Source organism: Acanthopagrus latus, chromosome 13 (genome assembly GCF_904848185.1).
Source record: "Acanthopagrus latus isolate v.2019 chromosome 13, fAcaLat1.1, whole genome shotgun sequence".
NCBI classification, from domain to species: Eukaryota; Metazoa; Chordata; class Actinopteri; order Spariformes; family Sparidae; genus Acanthopagrus; species Acanthopagrus latus.
In genome coordinates this window covers 19,764,202-19,781,118 of record NC_051051.1, presented here as the reverse complement: position 1 = coordinate 19,781,118, position 16,917 = coordinate 19,764,202, and the positions used below count along the sequence as shown (strand labels likewise).

The following is a 16,917-nucleotide window of genomic DNA, read 5'->3' as shown; positions in this document are numbered from 1 at the left end:
TGACTTGCTGTTTGCAGCTGAGTGACTTCAGACAATGGCCCTTTAAAACTGCATCATGTCACTTTTGCACATTGGAGGCCTCTGGTGGAGGAGGTTAGTCGCTGTTTTAGTCTCCAGGAATCCCTCACATGTCACCTAACAGTATCAGAAATAATAAACAGTAAATTGCATAATGTGTACTTGATTACTTTTATTTTCGCTTTCTACGTGTTGAATTTACTGAGATCGTTTACTTAAAGGGTAACGCCACCATTTTTTACACTTCAGTTTGTTTACAGGTCTTTGGGAGCACCACTGTATATGTGAAAAGAAGTAGTATAAGACCTTTTGTTGCTCCAGATGAAGCTGCATGTAATCTCATAAATAGTCCTGAAGTACTTAGTCCTACTGAATTGGAATTTCTGCTTCCAGTTTTTTTTTCCTCAGTTAAATGCCTGAAATAAGGTCTGTGGTTACCACAAGCTTTTTTTGTGTTAGGACATTAAGTACATCATTAAATATTACACAACTTAATTATATAAAGTGCCTACATGTCAGAAAAACGTTGGTTGCTAACAAGTGGCTAAATGAGACTACAGAAGTTATCGGGGACAACACATCTACCCATTAGTCCATCTGTACAGGCCCACTTTAATTACAAACTGTCCTAACTCTTAACTTTACAACTCGTAGGTTGATCAATTTATAGAAAACCTGCGTTGTAATAGAGTAGTGTCAAAAAACTGAAAACATGAAACAAGCAGAGAGAAGTTATTCGACTCGTCATTATTAGTCAGTGAATCGAACTGACCCAAGTCTGCTTCTCTGCTCGGGAAAGTGTACAAAGGGTCAACTCAAAATAAACCACAGTGTGTGTGTCACTCAGTGCAACAGTGACGCTCACTGAAGTGTTTTTAATTGATTTCGGACAACAATGGAGCGTTATGGGACAGAGGAAGAAGATATGGCAACAATACATGTTATTTGATCAAGTCATTGTTGATTTTAGTATTTTCAAGAAATGTGTTGACAATAAAAAAAAAAAATACAAACAATTGTCAGGCTTAGCCTTTTAAATGGTTACTCAACTTAAGAGCCCTCTGATCTGTTAGATCAGCTTAAATTTTTATATATAAAAAAAAAAATCAATAAATAACCTAGTTAGCTTTAAGACTGAATGGGAACATTTGAGCTTGCTAATATCATGTTAGTCTCAGTTTGTTAATGCCACACATGCCAAGCAGGGCACTGGTTCTCTCTGCAGTTGAGTAAGTGTGTAATTTTCTGTAATCAAGCATTTCACATTCCTGTATGTGCTTTTAACTCACTGCTAGTCTTTGAATTAAAAGTCCTGTTTGGTCACACGAAGAAGATCCACAACAAACTCAGTAGTATGGCAGGAGTGTCTCAACAGGCAATGAGACAACACCCAGTATTATACAGTACGTGACAAAATGACAAAATAGAACAACATTTGAAAATACATTATTCAGCGTGTTTGGAGGTGAATATGCAGAAAGCCTGCCAAAATATAGTCAGTTCTAAAACCACAGTACGATGTTAAAAATTGTGTTTATAAAAACAAAAAACTGAAGGACCTCTTCAAGTTAATGTGATGCTTGACAGTAATGAGAAAATGTGATCTTGATCCAGAGAGGTTTTCACTTCACCAAGCTCCGTAATGGACGCATAAACAGCTCAGCGAGAAATGGGATCACGTTTAAACAAGTCAAACTGGCCTCAGACTGAAAATCAACACATCACAAAAACACAAGTTTATACTTTTTGTAAAATATTTTTTTCTGTGGTTGCTAAAAGTGGAAACAGCGACATTTAGCAACGGCGATGAAAGAGCATGATGATCATCACGAAGGCCCCCTCAACACCACACCAGATGCCTGCTGCACAGTATGACATGTTTACAGTACTGCAACTTCTGTATAAAAATTAAAGTGGAATAAAAATACAACAAAGCCACACAAGGAGTGAAATGTGTCATTTAGGCTGCTCCTGGGTAGATACAACTTTCTTGGTCTTTCATGGAGATGTTTGTTCATATCATTAGCATTTTATTATGAGCAAGGTCTGGGACAAAAAGGAGTGAAAGCCAACTTAGTGCTAGCATTTATCATTCATCAGCCAAGGTGCTGTTAATAATTTGCTTGCTGGGCATGATGGCTTTGTGTTTATCAATAAAGTAACTGCATCATTACGTTTTTATCTTGAAGGGGAAGGAGCAAAAAGGAGCTAAAAACTATGGTTTTATTTTTTAAATTTCTATATTTTCTGTATTTGTTTTGAAGGCAGTACGATCAAACTAAGAACAAAAGAGGTTCGTGTTTTTAGTTTAACTACAGAGGATATATGGAGCTAGCATAAATGTCAGCCTCTCAAACAAGCTAACATCCTCATGCGACGTCTAGCAGGTTGTTTTTTTTTTTTGTCCAAGTAATTTATCAGCATTTTTTTTCAACACCTAAGAAGAATATTTGGCTAGTTTTCAAACCACAAATATGTATAGTTAGTTAGCCCCTTTGGTGCTAGCTGGTGAACTACTAGCTGCTGCCGTGCTAATAGGCCTTGCTGGCTTCAGTTTTCATATCTCCCTTTATTTCTTTTATCTGCGTACTGTGCCAATTAATCCCTCCTGACATTTTGTTATCAAGATTGTACATTGTAAAGGAAAATATGTATTTCACACTAGTTAGCTCGCTACATGGAAAGTTTGCTTTGTTTACTATTGGGCAGTTCCCACGGTTTATTCAAGAAACATTATTTGCATCAGCTGTTGTTTCATTAACTGTCTAAAAAAAAACCAACTTGTGTGAGTTTCAAGTCTGACAAAGAAATCCAAATAAAAATAGATGCTGCCACACAACTACCAAGCTACATTAGTGTCCATTTGGAACTCAGCATTCCCTCGAAGGTAAACTCTGTCTAGACAACTTCCTTGATGCCATGATTTTGTAAGTCAAGTAAAAATTGACATTAAGTATTTTTTAGTTTGCCTCCCTGCTATTCCATTGAAATTAACTGATTTCGTTATTATTAAGACTGGAGTGATGGAGTGTTTAAGGTGCAGAAGAAGCTACCATCCAACTCAAAACATAGGCAATGAGCTGACATTTAAAAGCAGGAGTACCCTCGCTGAAATTACATGTTTTTTTTCTTCCCTTTGCAGGCTCCACTACCCAGCAAAAACCTGGGGCATTAGAGGTGGTGGCAGGTTGTCATTGTCCATGTTGTTGGCATCAATCGCAGAAACTTCGCGAGGGAGAATCTCTAGCGGGTACTTCTCCAGGATGTCGTTCACCTCCCGCTGTACACCTTCAGGCCAGGAGAGGAGGTCGGCCTGCAGGCTCTGAGCAGCCTCCATCAGCGTCTCCTGCCTGCTGCTGAGCCCCGACAGCAGCTCCAGGTTGTGATTGAGCTGAGCCAGGACGGGGTTGGTCACGGCAGGTGCCGGGCCGGCTTGGGACCAGTCAGCCTCTGTGCTGTTGAATCGCGGTGAAGCTTGGCCTGACATGTAGCGCTCAAACTCCTCTGGGGAAAGGTTGAGAGATTGAGCATCCAACTTCTCAATAAAGGCCGCGGCACAGCACTGGAAAAAACAAAACACAGGAGACAGCGGCTGCTAAAAAGATAGCTGGGAGTCTGACAACAAGATCATGTGGCCTCAATATTGAAGGAGTAGTTTGATATTTTTAGTAAAATGTGGTGGAAAAAAGAAAATATTGTCTTTATTTGCTAGCAGCTGGTTAGCTTAGCTTAGTATAAAGACTGGAAATCTGCTAGCCTGGGTCAGAAGAAAAAGAAAACAGACCAGGTTGGTGAAGTAGTATCCATCCTCCCCGGTCATCAGCCTGCTGGGGTTACAGAAGCGGGTGATGTACTGGATGTTGGACTGAAGTCGTGGAGGGTTGGCCTTGAGCACGATGTAAATGAGCGCTGGGAGGAAATCGTCGGCTGAGGCCGGCTCATTCTTGGTGATCCTGATGGCACTGAAGATGTGTTTACTGCAGCTTGTGATGCACCCGAGTTTGTCCCGAGGAACCCTCTTCGAGTCCATCTCAATGACATCTGGAAAAGACAAAGACGGAGACAAAAACACTTATTTATCTTCGCTAGAGCTGAAAATTAGTCAGCAGAAAATCAGTCAGCAACTTTTTGATAATTGATCATTTTTGATCATTTATTAACTGTGTACACAGTTTTTAACCAAAAAGCGACAGAAAAGCTCCGGGTCTCTGCGGTTTTAGTCATCAATATTAATTGACGTGTATGTAGCAGAAAAACACTTTAGTACAACTTATGAGACGCAGTCACACTGGAGCTTAAAGCACACACCTGTTATTGCTTTGACAACGTTCTCAGAGACTTCAGGGATTTCTTCATCCATCGACACGCACAGCATCTGGATGGTCACCCAGTGTAAGGCCCTGCACATCAGAGAAACAACAGAGGAAGGCTAAAGCTTTTCTTTTCCCTGTGATGGAACACATTTGTAAATTCACATTTAAGAACATGAACCTAAAAATGTATTCTGTGTTATCAACTCTACAGGTCTGCATTCAGGCAGAAAGTTTCCACACGCTGCCAAAGATTAAAGACACACATTGATGCTTCCTAAAGGAATATATAGCAAATTTTATAAAGCACATAAACTGTGTCATAAAAAACCCACTCTCCCACTACATGTCACAGCAAACTCGCCTCAAAAACAAAATATATATCATTATTATAACTACCATTTAATCTGCTATTATACTTTTATTATTTCATTGCTGAATGACAATAAACATCCTGAATCCTGAAAACATCTCTGTCTGCTTTGAATGAAAGGAGCCCCACCTTATCCTTTTCTGTGTGGCTAAGTCCTTCTTTTCGTCATCGGTGGTTTCTGGACAGAACACGCTCTTATAGAGACGAGTCATTATGTACTTTTCCACTTGGTCCATCACCTGCTCCACAGAATCTGAAGAGCCTGGTAAACAAACCAGAACACATCAGACCAGGTGCTAGGTGGAAAAACCCGAGTCTGCTGCCATCAAGTGGTTGCTACAAACTCAGATTTCTAGGAATGTTTGAAGGGGAGTTCAGTTATTTTTAAACCTAGGTTAGTAAATGATTCAAACTCACCAAAGGTTTTGGAATGAGCTGGTAGACGCAATGCAGCGGCTTGTTTTTGTTCTAAGTGTCTGACAAAATTACAGTAAGAATTCCCACAGAGGTGGATGTTTTGTTTCTGGCTTCAGAAAGGATCTTACTAATTCAGCCTGTCAGGAGCTTTTGGAACTTTTGGAAAGTGTGAATCATTGATACTCATCATTTACAACACACCACAACATGTAAACATTGGCGAACTGTAATCAGAATTACTTGCTCGTAGATGCCTCCATGCACCAGTCAAGTTGCAATTTATAAGCTATGGTGGCCAGAACATTTTCCCCAGATTATTACAATGTCACAGTTAAGTTGATCTCTGACCTTTGGAAATGTCATAATGTCGCCATTTGATACTATTAGACATTTGTGTAGAATTTTGGCATAGTTATCACATGAATTTTTGGGTAATGGCCACAGATATGTTTGACCTTGACCACCAATTCCCCTTTAATGGAAGTGATTGTTGAATGATTGCAGAACCAACCTTTAAAGTGGCTCATCAAGCGGTCAGCCATGTTCTGGTAGAAATCCTGAACACACTCCGACAGCTCGTCAGCACTCAAGTCCTGAAACAAAAAAAAGTTAGGAGCTCACACAACAATGATCAGATCAAAAAGACTGTTAATATTTGTATTATTAAGGCTACACTAAATGTCATAGAACCTTTTTGCTCGACATGTTGACAATGAAGGCTCGGCACTGCTTATGGATCTCCCGTCCAGGCTTCTGGAGGTTTTTCAGGAATTCCACAAAGTCCTTGGTCACCTGGTCCGTTTCGAAGCTGGCGTGGCGGCTGATGGACGGACTGGGGGTCTTACCCTCTTGGGTTTCTGATGAGGAAGAACCACATTTATAAAAAGCAATACTTTTGGCTGCCTGCCCTTCCTCCTCCACAATCTGTTTCTGCATGGAGCCGACTTTGCCAGATGACAAGACAAGATGTAAAATGTTAATTAGAGAGCCTCAGCAGTTGGTGGTACTTAATCAGAGTTTCAAAATAAGATTTATTGACATGAAAATAAATTATACTCTACACAAGAAAACTAATAAATATTCACAAGCTAACAAATATTACTTAGAAGCATTTAGTACAGCTTTGTTTGCCCATTGTTTATGAGAGTGCCCGAGCTGTAATATCAGTAGCACATTCGCTTTCATGAAGAGGACCTTGAAATGGGGCAGCGATTGCAAGTGATGTGAAATCAATGGTGCTATCAGTGACCGGTTCCAGTTCTTTGCAAATTTGCCCTTTAATGTCATACCTTTCTTGGGAGCAGTGCGTGAAGAAGGGCTGAAGAACTTCTTCACAGTGGTCACTTTACGTGTTTTCTCATTGGTCTTCTTCTCCTCAAACTTGGAGAAAGGGCCCATTGAGGCGTGTCCTGGGAGAGGCTGTGGCGCTGTGGACTGGGAGTGGGACTGTGTCTGCGCTACATGACTGCTGGCATACGCTGCCTCCTCCTCTCGCTGCAGCCTGATGCCAGGGACATTTGAAAGTGTAAACACCAGTAATCAGTAGGAAATTATGATGATCTGGAGTAACAAAACAAGCTCCACTTATTTTACAGAGGAAAACTTCCAATCTAAATAAAATACTGCACTGCAATATACAACAAGGGCAATCTGAAGCGAAATTTTTGGTCATGACGCAGCACAATGTCTTACTTTTCTGCCAAAGCCCAGTCGTCCTGGATCTGTTTTTGTCGTACCCGCTGGTATTCTTCCCTCCAGCACTTGGAGCACAGCCCCTGCCATGCTGCGTTGCCATAGTAACCACATCCTTTCTTGCACAGCAGGTCTGACTGGTCGACATGTATCCCTCGTCGCTCCGTCCGCTGACTCATGATGCTGGACGACCTCGAGTGAGAAATTAATGATAAAATGTATTAGTGGATTTGTTTGTGCTGCCTGCACCGTGTATTTATGACACAATCTCAGATTATGACAGTTTATAGACATTATGAGGTCTCACACTTTGGACAAAAACAGCACATCCATTCATGTCGATGAGGTATTAGACGCGCAACAACAGGTGAATGCTAACATGTTTGCAGGAAATGAAGCTTTTGCAAACATAACAGTTGCAGTGTAGAAACACAGTGAGTCTCAGCTCATCATTTTACTGTCTGGCTCGCAGCTTTTTGATCAGTCTCAACAGTCTCAAAGCATTATTTTCAGCAGCAGCAGGTGGCTGATTTCAGTGAAAAACTCCTAAAAACCTAATGCATTCCACCTGCTCAGCACCAAATAGCTCACAGACAGCGTTAGCAACTAGCTAGTGAACACATTAGGGCATTTAGCTGCTAAAGAGACAGATATTTCTGCATTGCCGGCACACATGTGACTAAAGTTGTTTGAGTCCAAGCCTCAAACGAGTCTCAAGTCTGTACACAAGGTATTAGTGCCTGTCTGATGATTTCATTGGCCTACGTATCGAACCTTATCAAAGAGAAGGGCAGTGAATTGCAACTGTATTATAACTACTAATATTCAGCGAAAAGAAATTAAGATTCAAGATGTTTATTGTCACCCCGATTGTACCGGTTCACTTCTGTGAAAATCTGTTGCTTAGCAACTCCACTGTAGAAATGGTAAAGAGTAACTAGGAAATAAAATGTATATAAAAATAATAATAATATTAATAATAAAGAAGGAAAAAGAAAAATATTCATCTTTTTCTGCAAATTTTGTTCTGCTACTACATCAGCATACGCTCAGCTAGAGAAACCATTCAACTATCAAGATGTTAAGCTTTTTAAACTCTTTGAGTCACATACTTTTCAGCTTTCTGACTTTTCAGTTTTTTTTCAAATATTTAGCATTTTCAAAATAATTTACAATGAAAGTGCATGGGGAAAATCTTCAAATCTTCTTCTAAACCACCCGTCTGTCAACCTCCTCTCATCCCTCATGCTTTGAGCTACAGACACAATTCCAACTTTTAAAGAGTTACAAGAACTCTTCGGCATGTCTACAGCTGAATAGTTCTTTGAGGGTTTTGAAATAATCACAGCTTTAGTTTTAAGGTTGTTTAGCTTGTCTTCTGATTTTATAATGGCTGTGTATTGCGTGAGCTTGAGTGGGTCACATGACCCCTAGAGTGCAGAGCAGCTGGAAAAACGTGAGAAAAAATGATCTTCAATATACACATAGAAATGTAGGAAATCTTGTGTGCTTTCAGCTGATGACATTATTTCATATATAGCATAGCAACTGGCTTCCCCATAAGCTGCAATGTTAATTTTGAGCCTAAAGTTCTGGTTGAGAGCAGATGGTACTGGTTTTGTCTCTCACTCTGGCACCCTCATTTTTGACTCTACAGAAATAAAAAACACATCAGAGGGTTCAGCAATGTCTCCCGTCTCCGGTCTTTTAAACAGAGCCTACATTATTTCACAGTTTCTTAGCTATTGTGGATATTTCTAAAAGTTTTCACAGCCAGAAATGCACATTTGGCTTAAGCTTCTCAACAGGGGGCATTCACAACCACGAGTACTTCAGAACTTACCTTCTCTAGTTACGTTTTGGTAATCTTTTTAGAGTTGCTGAAGTAAATTGGCAAAGCTGTTTTATTTGACTTGAATATGATAGCACATAGGGCAGCTATAGCTCAGAAGGTTGAGGTAGAGCGGGCCATCTAGCAATCGGAACATCCAAGTTGGAAGTCCCATGGCTTCCCCAGCTGTATGTTGAAGTATCTTTAGGCAAGATACTGAACACCAAACTGCTCCTGATGAGCAGCTGGCACCTTGCATGGCAGCCTGTCATCCATGTGTGAATGGGTGAATGTGACAAGTGTTTTAAAGCGCTTTGAGACAATCTCAAACTCTCACCATTCATTTCAGTCTTGACTAGATTTCACATCAAAATCCAGTGAAATAGTTTTTAGCTACATTTCAGTGTTTCAATGAATTGAATGTTGTGAAATTCCAATATCTTTGACCTTGTGAAGAATGTAAGGAGAAAATAATGGGTCCTGAATACAGAGCATCTCTTGCTGTTTATTATCTCAAAACTGATATGGTAAACTCTCTATGCTGTTCTTCACTGGGTGGAACTAAGAGGTATTTTTGGCATGTTTTTTTGTTTTTAGATGAGATTCCTGAACAGTGGAATCTGTTAGAGTCTGTTAATGACTTCTTGGTACCTCATCTGGCGCCCTGGACAGGATAGTTTATAGACCATGAAATGTGTTAGTAAGGATAAAGTTAGTAAACTGTTCCACCTTAATCTCCTTGTTAAGTCTCCACTGGAAGGATAAACACGTTCTTACGGGAGATAATCCCTGGTTTTGGGTTTTGATGCTGGTGATGAAGAGCCAAAATCTACTATAGGTGTTCAGTGAAAGCTAGTTTTGATCTGGTGACTATGAAGGCCTATGCATAGCCAATAAATCACACTGATTGAGTACTCAGTTAGTCCTTCTGCTCTATCTGAAAGCATCTGACCCGAAAAGCACCTTTGGTTGTGTCTGCGCTCATTTTTTCAGAGGTTTCCTTTATTTTTGTCACACGTCTGTTGGTCAGTTAGCTAAACATGCTGCAGTGTTTTACTTAGCTATCACACAGACGAAGTTAGCGGAGGCAGTTATTCACAAAGTCTTATCAACTATGTTGAACTTTACCATGTCGCGTACTCACTAGGCTGCTTTGGTACTCACCTGTAATGTTTTCACCGAGCATAAGAAGGAGCAGACCTCCACTTCTTCGCTCGCTGCCGTGTGAAGCGACTGAGTCCCCAGGGTAGAGACAGTGACGTTTCATCCAGGACCTCGCGGAAGTTCAGCGACAACATGACTTTACTGTGATTAGAAACATGTCTTGGATTTATTATCTTAAAATGGGACCAACGTAGTTATTTCCACCATTATTTCAACTGTACAGCACTGTTTTTTTTTCCATGGATAGCTAATTGGATTGAGTAGTCTTTTTACTTCCGCATCAGACAGGGACAAATATTCAAGTAAAGGTATGTGACGTCATATGTCAACGGAACGTTATGGCGAGCGTCATGTGACACAACAAGCGCGCACGGCTTGGAGTATCAATATTTTTTTAATCGTTTAAACTATCCCACTGACGTCATCACATCATCAACATTATTATTATTATTATTGTTATTATTATTATTATTATTATTATTATTGTTGTTGTCGTTATTCTTAATTTTAAAAAATCTAATAAAATTACAGTCTATGATCTGTAATCTGTAGTTTCATTTTCAGTATTTTCAGTAATCTTCAGTATCATTTTTTATTTTGTAGGCCTACAACTTTACTATTACAATGCTTATTGTTTTATTTGATTGTCTAATGTACTGCATTTTACTAATATTACTGTCTATGTCACTGCAGGTGACATATGTCCATGGCCACTCGCCATGGCATCACATATGGTAGTGAACTTTTGTTCAATTTTGAGATCACTTTTTAGACTTTTAGAGGACCTATTGTACTGTTTACTCCAACTCCACTACACTTACTTGAACACTTATAAGTTTTATATATATATATATATATATATATATATATATATATATATATATATATATATATATATATATATATATATATATAGTACATATTTAATTATTCAAATAAGCCTCCCCTTTAACAGATACAACAACAAAGTGACGTAAACATTAGAAAATTAAAGTTATGATAACAATAATGCCATGACAGCGAGAAATACAGTAGATTTTCTTCAATACCTTACCTACCTTACCAATACCTTCAATACCAGCATGCTAAAAACCACCATTCAGGTCCGGCTAGTTTTCATCAATAGGGTAGTTCTTTTTTTTTTTTTTTTTTTTTTCAATTATGTAGAGGGCTTAAAATGCTCAACATTGGCTAATACTGAACAATAAATCCAACACTCTAGCTAACGCTTAGCTAACCATTTCTGCCTCTTTATTACTAAGTCTACAACCTTTCCTGACTCCCATTGACCCGATGGAGCAACAGCTATTAGTTAAGTGAAAAAAACACGATACAGAATGTTTGTCAAGGAAGAAAGTTTGAAATATGGGGAATCCTTTTATTTCTTTCTCTCAGATGAGATGATAACACTCTTAAATGTTCTTGTTAAATAGGCTATGATGCTGCTTCCAGGAGACTGTCAGCCTAGCTTAGCATAGGCATATCTAAACCTCAGTCATTAACATGTAACATTAATACATTTGTAAAAACTTGTAGCTAAACTGTTTGATTATTTGATACTTTCAGTACTGTTCCCACAATTCAGAATGACCTTGACGAATATTTTAAAAAATGTCAACATCTACAGTTGATCTGCAGACGGCCAGATGCTCTAAACAGAGCTGTGAACATCGCCTAACAAGCTCAGTACTTTTTTGGCACTTACTTGAGCTGAAATCATAGTTAGCTGACTGCTTCCTTATTGACTTAAAGGTTAATGTTCAGCGGTTGTGTCTGAATGCCAGTCTGACTGCAAACAATTTTGTGATTTCAGTTCCATGTATCAGCTATGCCAATTCTGAAACAGATGGCTGTTACAAGCTTGGCCTGGTAGTGATGTTGATATAAAATTTCAAAAGCTTTTAAAACATCAACATGAACCCTGTCACACTTTTCATGGGACAGCGTGTTATGCTGTTGAACAACACACACACAGATAAGACCTGCACTTTCAGCCTTTAGCAGGAGATACAGAAATGTGACAAGAATGACGAAGAAAGTATTTGACAAACAGAGAGAGATAAGTCTCTGTAAGGACTCTTGTTTCATACTGTGGATCGTATCTTGAGACAGAGGCTAAAAAAAAGCAGTCACTTGATCTAATATTTGATATAAGTTTGAGCCCAAACACTAATACTAGAAACGATGCTGGAAACATTTTAAATCATTTTGGCAACAATATTAATTGAATGTTTGTGTTGTGAAGTTCTGATTGACTATCCTGACAGATCTGATGACACTTGATTGATTTTACCGGAGTCAGTGTGTAAGAGATTTAAAAAAATGTCCGTAGGACAGAAAAAACATCAACATCCAACTGGTCTTTGTGAGACAGACTTTTAAACACGTAAGTTGTATTTTGATATATTTTAGTCTGGAGCAGTTTTAAAAGAAAGTTTGTAGCCGAGCAAAGGAGGCAAAGACAAAAGCCACAATATTTAAAGGGGGTTTTGGGCTGATTTAAGAGCAATTTATGTACCCTAAAACATGGGAAAATATACATTAAGCTTTAGGTGGGGTTATAGATGCAACAGAGAATCTGAATTATATCTGAAGTGAAACAACTAATCAGTGACAGAAGTGAAACTCACAGTTCTTCTTTAAAGGCATCAAAGTTGTACTGCACCACCGCCAGTCTCAGCTGTGCCAACTGCCGGCACACGCAGAAAATGAAAAGGACCATAATAGCAAGAAAATAAGGTTGATATTCCTGTAAATGCTGCATATGTGAGCCTTGTTTTAGTTGAGCAACTGGTTAATGCCTTTGTATTCAAGTTTATGAGTGCTTTTGTGGATGGGTCATGCTGATAACATCACCCTGACTCGGGCAAATAAACAAATGAGGGTCAGAAACACAGATAACAAGCATGATACCAACACACACTGTCTAGACAGACAGACATAGCCATGATCCTGACGGGTCGCAGTTTGTGTCTTCCCTCTCCAGCCACCGTCCAGGAGCTGTTCTTTGTGGCTCGAGACGCCAACATCATCCCAGATATCTCCCTGGACCCCGTGCTCACCACCTTTCTTTCATTGGACTCCTCAGCAGCGCTGCAGCATCAGTATGCCTTCCTACAGCGGGGTATGAGCAGGGAGCAGCAGTCTACTTTCAGCCTCAACCTGACTGGAGAGCTGGGAGGTGTCAGCAGGGTCACCTATGGTGGAGTAGGGGTCGTCGCTCTGGCTCTGTCTATGCTTTTTGACCAGGTTGCCCAACAAGTGGGTAAAACTTATTCGGTTTTGTGTTTGTGTCTGTATCACAATGCAAGATGCTCAAACAGAATTGAAATTCAGAATTACAGATTTTTTGTCATCCCAACCAGGTTCGAGCGCAAGGATCAACAGAACGGGACTTACCTACTCAGGGATCCGGGGCTAAGAGGATTTTTGGCATTAGCAGCTCTTCAAGAATCGGCTGGATTATCTACAGCTACCTCCGCCTGATCCCTGGCATTGCTAACAACCAGGAGAAGGTGGCAGAGACTACAGAGATCTATGACAACTTGCTGAAACTTGAGCTAATTGACCATTATGAGAGGATGACCACGAAGAAGAGAATGAGTTCAGTGTCGATGCAGCAGTGGTTGGTGGGAGCTGCATTTCATCTACACATGAGAATTCACCAGGTCAGGACACAAGCAACCCTTAAAGGCCAACTGAAGTTAACATGCATGTTTTGTTTTTTTTTCTGCTATAGCATAAATATATATGCCCTCTGCAAAATCAGTAGCCAAAAGGGAGAAATGGATACAGTTATCATTGTATGATAGTGAAAAGGTCTCTGTGGAGGATTCTTCATATCTAGCAGGGCAACCAGCTAAATACAGCCTTGTCTCACTCTCCCCTCCCAAGTGGACACTAAAACTTGAAAAACACATGAGTCCCTCTCTAAAATCTGTGCTTGAATTGACCGTTCTGGGCTACTGCAGAAACATGGTGATGTAACATGGTGGAATAGAAGACGTCTGGTTCCTGCTGTAAATATAAAAGGCTCATTCTTTCATTAATGTAGCAAAAACACAACGATTCTTAGTTTCATGGGATTTTTCCAATTGAAATATAATTCAAGATATTAGATTTCATCTCTGCATGTAGATCCCTCTAAATCCTAAATATTACACCTTTAATCAAATAATTTCTTGAGTTTCAATTTTCAGTTGTCTGTTGTGACAGTGCTGTGCTGTATCTGGACCTAACCAAAAACAAAACAAAACAAAATAAAACAAAACAAAAACAAGCAAACAAACAAACAAAAAACCCTTAGGGTTAAGAAAATATCATGTTTTGTCTTATAATACCTGTTGTACTCAACATAAACACAGCTGAAGATGTCCTGACTTCCCCTAAAAAAAATGTTTTTGTCATTACAAACATGGCCAGAAATGGTCCTGAGGTCCAAATGTTAAATTGCGCCTTTGAACCGGTCAGCATTTGGCCAGACTGACACGACATCTTCTTTGTTCCCACAGGTTCGTCTGAACTCGGTGCCTTTAGGGTCAGTTGAGTCACTGCGCCGGTCTTATAAGTCAGGATTAGGTCGCCTGGTTCAGGACTACACAGCCTATCTACGCAGAAACATTCAAGTGACTGGACCATCAGGAACTCGAAGACCACGAAAACACAGAACCAGGGGAAGACCAAGACAAACTAACACATTGAGTGTAACCAATATGAACTGCTCTGGTAATCACCTTTTTAATGACAGCCAGGTTAGTCCAATTATCTCATCTCATAAATTCAATGAGACGTCCACACCCAATGCAACTGCTGACAGGATTTGTAGAAGAAATGGATCCAGTGAAGACTCTGGACTTAGTGTGCCAATTGGAAGTGATGAAACCTGTGTAGGCATGGAAAACAAAAACAATTCTTGTGGATTTAACAGGGATGAGGAAGTTCTGGGTCTGTTGGTTATCGAGCCACTGAGGAATGTGAGCCACAGTGTGCAGCATCACCCCTGTGAGTCCTCAGCCATACAGCAAGCTTTAGTGACTCGTATTATGGATGCTCAGGACCTGGAGAGGAACAGAAACTTTTTCCGGTACCAGGACAGAATCTTTCACAGCTTTGTCAGACAGAGGGACGACTTTGAGCTGAAGATAAATTAGACAGCCATGACTGGTGTGAGACCAAATCATTCATTGATCACGTACAGTCCCACAAATGAACCTTAATTTTGTGCTGTTCTCCCCTGGAAACTATCATTCCATCAGTCGCTTTATTCATCTTTCTTTACAAAAAACTGAGGTGTGAGCAGAATCAATTCAAGTAGATTTGTGCAGAATAACATCTCATAGAAAATGTAAGGATTTATTTAAATTATGTATTTGATTTTCTTTACATTTTTAATTTAAAAAATGTTTGACAGCCGTAAATGTAATAAGCATTGATGAGTAGTACCCTTGCTCTGTAGTCTGCTGCCTTTTTGACAAAACATTACCATCTAGAGGTAGAAGAAGTGTAGCAATCATATGTAAATGCCCTACATACACTGTAGATCTATCATCAGTTTTCAGGCCCTGTAATGTCTCAGTGGTGCAAGAAGTGATCAGATCTTTAACTTGAGTAAAAGTAGAATCAGCACAGTTTAGAAATACTTCATAACAACATGCATACACGTCATACATTCAGAATTTGACAAAAAAGCAATGCTTTAGGCAAAATACTCATTCTACAGAAGAGACCCTTTCAGCTAATTGTAATCGAGCTAATTTCATCCACTTGTACTTAAGTACAATATTTTCATCTGAAAATCAGATTTAAAAAAAAATCAAGCAGAATTGAAGTATAAAGTAGAAAAATGGAAATACTCAAAGCTACTACAAGGAACGTTGATATTGTGTTGATTCTGGAAACCCCTGTGGATAAAATTGGAAGTGTCAGAGCCAATATATATCAAGTAAAAAAAAAACATGTCAACAATCAAATAAAAAATAAAGTCATCTGTAGAAAAATTCTCTTCCTGCTTCTTTTTAATTGCCTTATATGCTACACTGTAACTTTACCTCGAAAATGTAAACACATGCTTTTCCAGTTCAGAAAAGGAGTTCAGAAAATCTAAACAGAATTTGATGATCTCCTCACTAATGGTCTTGTTTGCTTATGTAGGTCATATCAAGAGGTGTATGGAGTTTTTAAAATGGATTTTGGGTTACCGCCAAAAATAAGCTCTATGGCGAACCCAAGTTTATGTTACTTACACATTTTCTTCAGCAAGATAATCTGTACAAATTAACACCACTTTTATGATTTTCGAGGCGAATATGTTGCAGTCACCTGACATAGACCTGACCACCACTAAGCGTCTTATCACACAATTACTATAGTTTTCTACAAACTGATCAGTCTATGAACTGTTGAGTTAAAGTTGGAGTTTGCAAATTAAGTCTTCCTGTAAAGACGGAGTGGAAGGTTGGTGGAGTTTTATGTTCCTGGTAACCTGAAGTGCAGAAATGCAGTTTTAGGACTCATTACTAAACCCCACTATTCTATAAAACATACATATTCAAGTACAAGCCCAAATGCCCTTGTACACAGTTTTTTGGGTGCCATTATAAAACTAGTTTACATAACTGTCAAACGCAAACTTGCTGCTTTGTGTGGTACAACTTTAAATGAAAACCTTTAAATGGTTAGCGGAAGGACTTTTAATTGGACCGGAAACGCTGCACGAGATTTACCGGATGTGAGTGCACCGCGCCGCCACATATTCAGTCGTAGAAGGAGGAGTTTTGAGCTACCGTGTTGACACACGCGGCGCTGTGTGACAGCGCCACAGTTTAACTTCCGCACAATAACATGAACAGGACGAGCCGAGACTGGTATTAGGCGTACACTCAATACTTATCAAAAGGTAAGAATTTTCACATTAATAGCTTACTGAACTCTACTTACATTTTTTTTAGCCCACTTACTAGCTAAACACATCGTAGTTTGGTTCATGGCTCGTCACGCTGAAACAAACTAGGAAAAAAAAGTGTCGTGGCGTTAATGTTGGCTTGAAACCATTTTATGAGAAGATATGTGTGTTTAGGCCGTTAAATGTACAACGATTTGATACAGTGTCCCAG

General features: G+C 39.4%; 3 protein-coding genes across 4 annotated transcripts in view; 2 read left to right on the top strand and 1 right to left on the bottom strand.

Moving 5' to 3' along the window:
- Window positions 1-544: 544 nt before the first annotated feature.
- On the bottom strand, window positions 545-10,090 carry rabgef1 (RAB guanine nucleotide exchange factor (GEF) 1). Its single transcript, XM_037119257.1, has 9 exons — window positions 9,806-10,090; window positions 6,811-7,002; window positions 6,408-6,619; window positions 5,809-5,975; window positions 5,630-5,711; window positions 4,831-4,963; window positions 4,327-4,418; window positions 3,803-4,059; window positions 545-3,580 (listed from the first exon to the last, which is right to left on the bottom strand). The coding sequence occupies exons 2-9, from the start codon at window positions 6,987-6,989 to the stop codon at window positions 3,167-3,169; spliced, it is 1,536 nt and encodes a 511-aa protein (XP_036975152.1). The 5' UTR covers window positions 6,990-7,002; window positions 9,806-10,090; the 3' UTR covers window positions 545-3,166.
- Window positions 10,091-12,549: 2,459 nt separating this feature from the next.
- On the top strand, window positions 12,550-15,801 carry LOC119031087. Its single transcript, XM_037119258.1, has 3 exons — window positions 12,550-13,066; window positions 13,171-13,473; window positions 14,317-15,801. Exons 1-3 carry the CDS (start codon window positions 12,752-12,754, stop codon window positions 14,953-14,955), a joined length of 1,257 nt encoding a protein of 418 aa, XP_036975153.1. The 5' UTR covers window positions 12,550-12,751; the 3' UTR covers window positions 14,956-15,801.
- Window positions 15,802-16,546: 745 nt separating this feature from the next.
- ttc3 (tetratricopeptide repeat domain 3) overlaps window positions 16,547-16,917 on the top strand; it is a 29,808-nt gene continuing 29,437 nt past the window's right edge. For both annotated transcript variants that reach the window (XM_037120451.1, XM_037120452.1), the window contains exon 1: window positions 16,547-16,700. The gene's annotated coding sequence lies outside the window, so the exon portion shown is untranslated. The remainder of the gene's footprint in view (window positions 16,701-16,917) is intronic.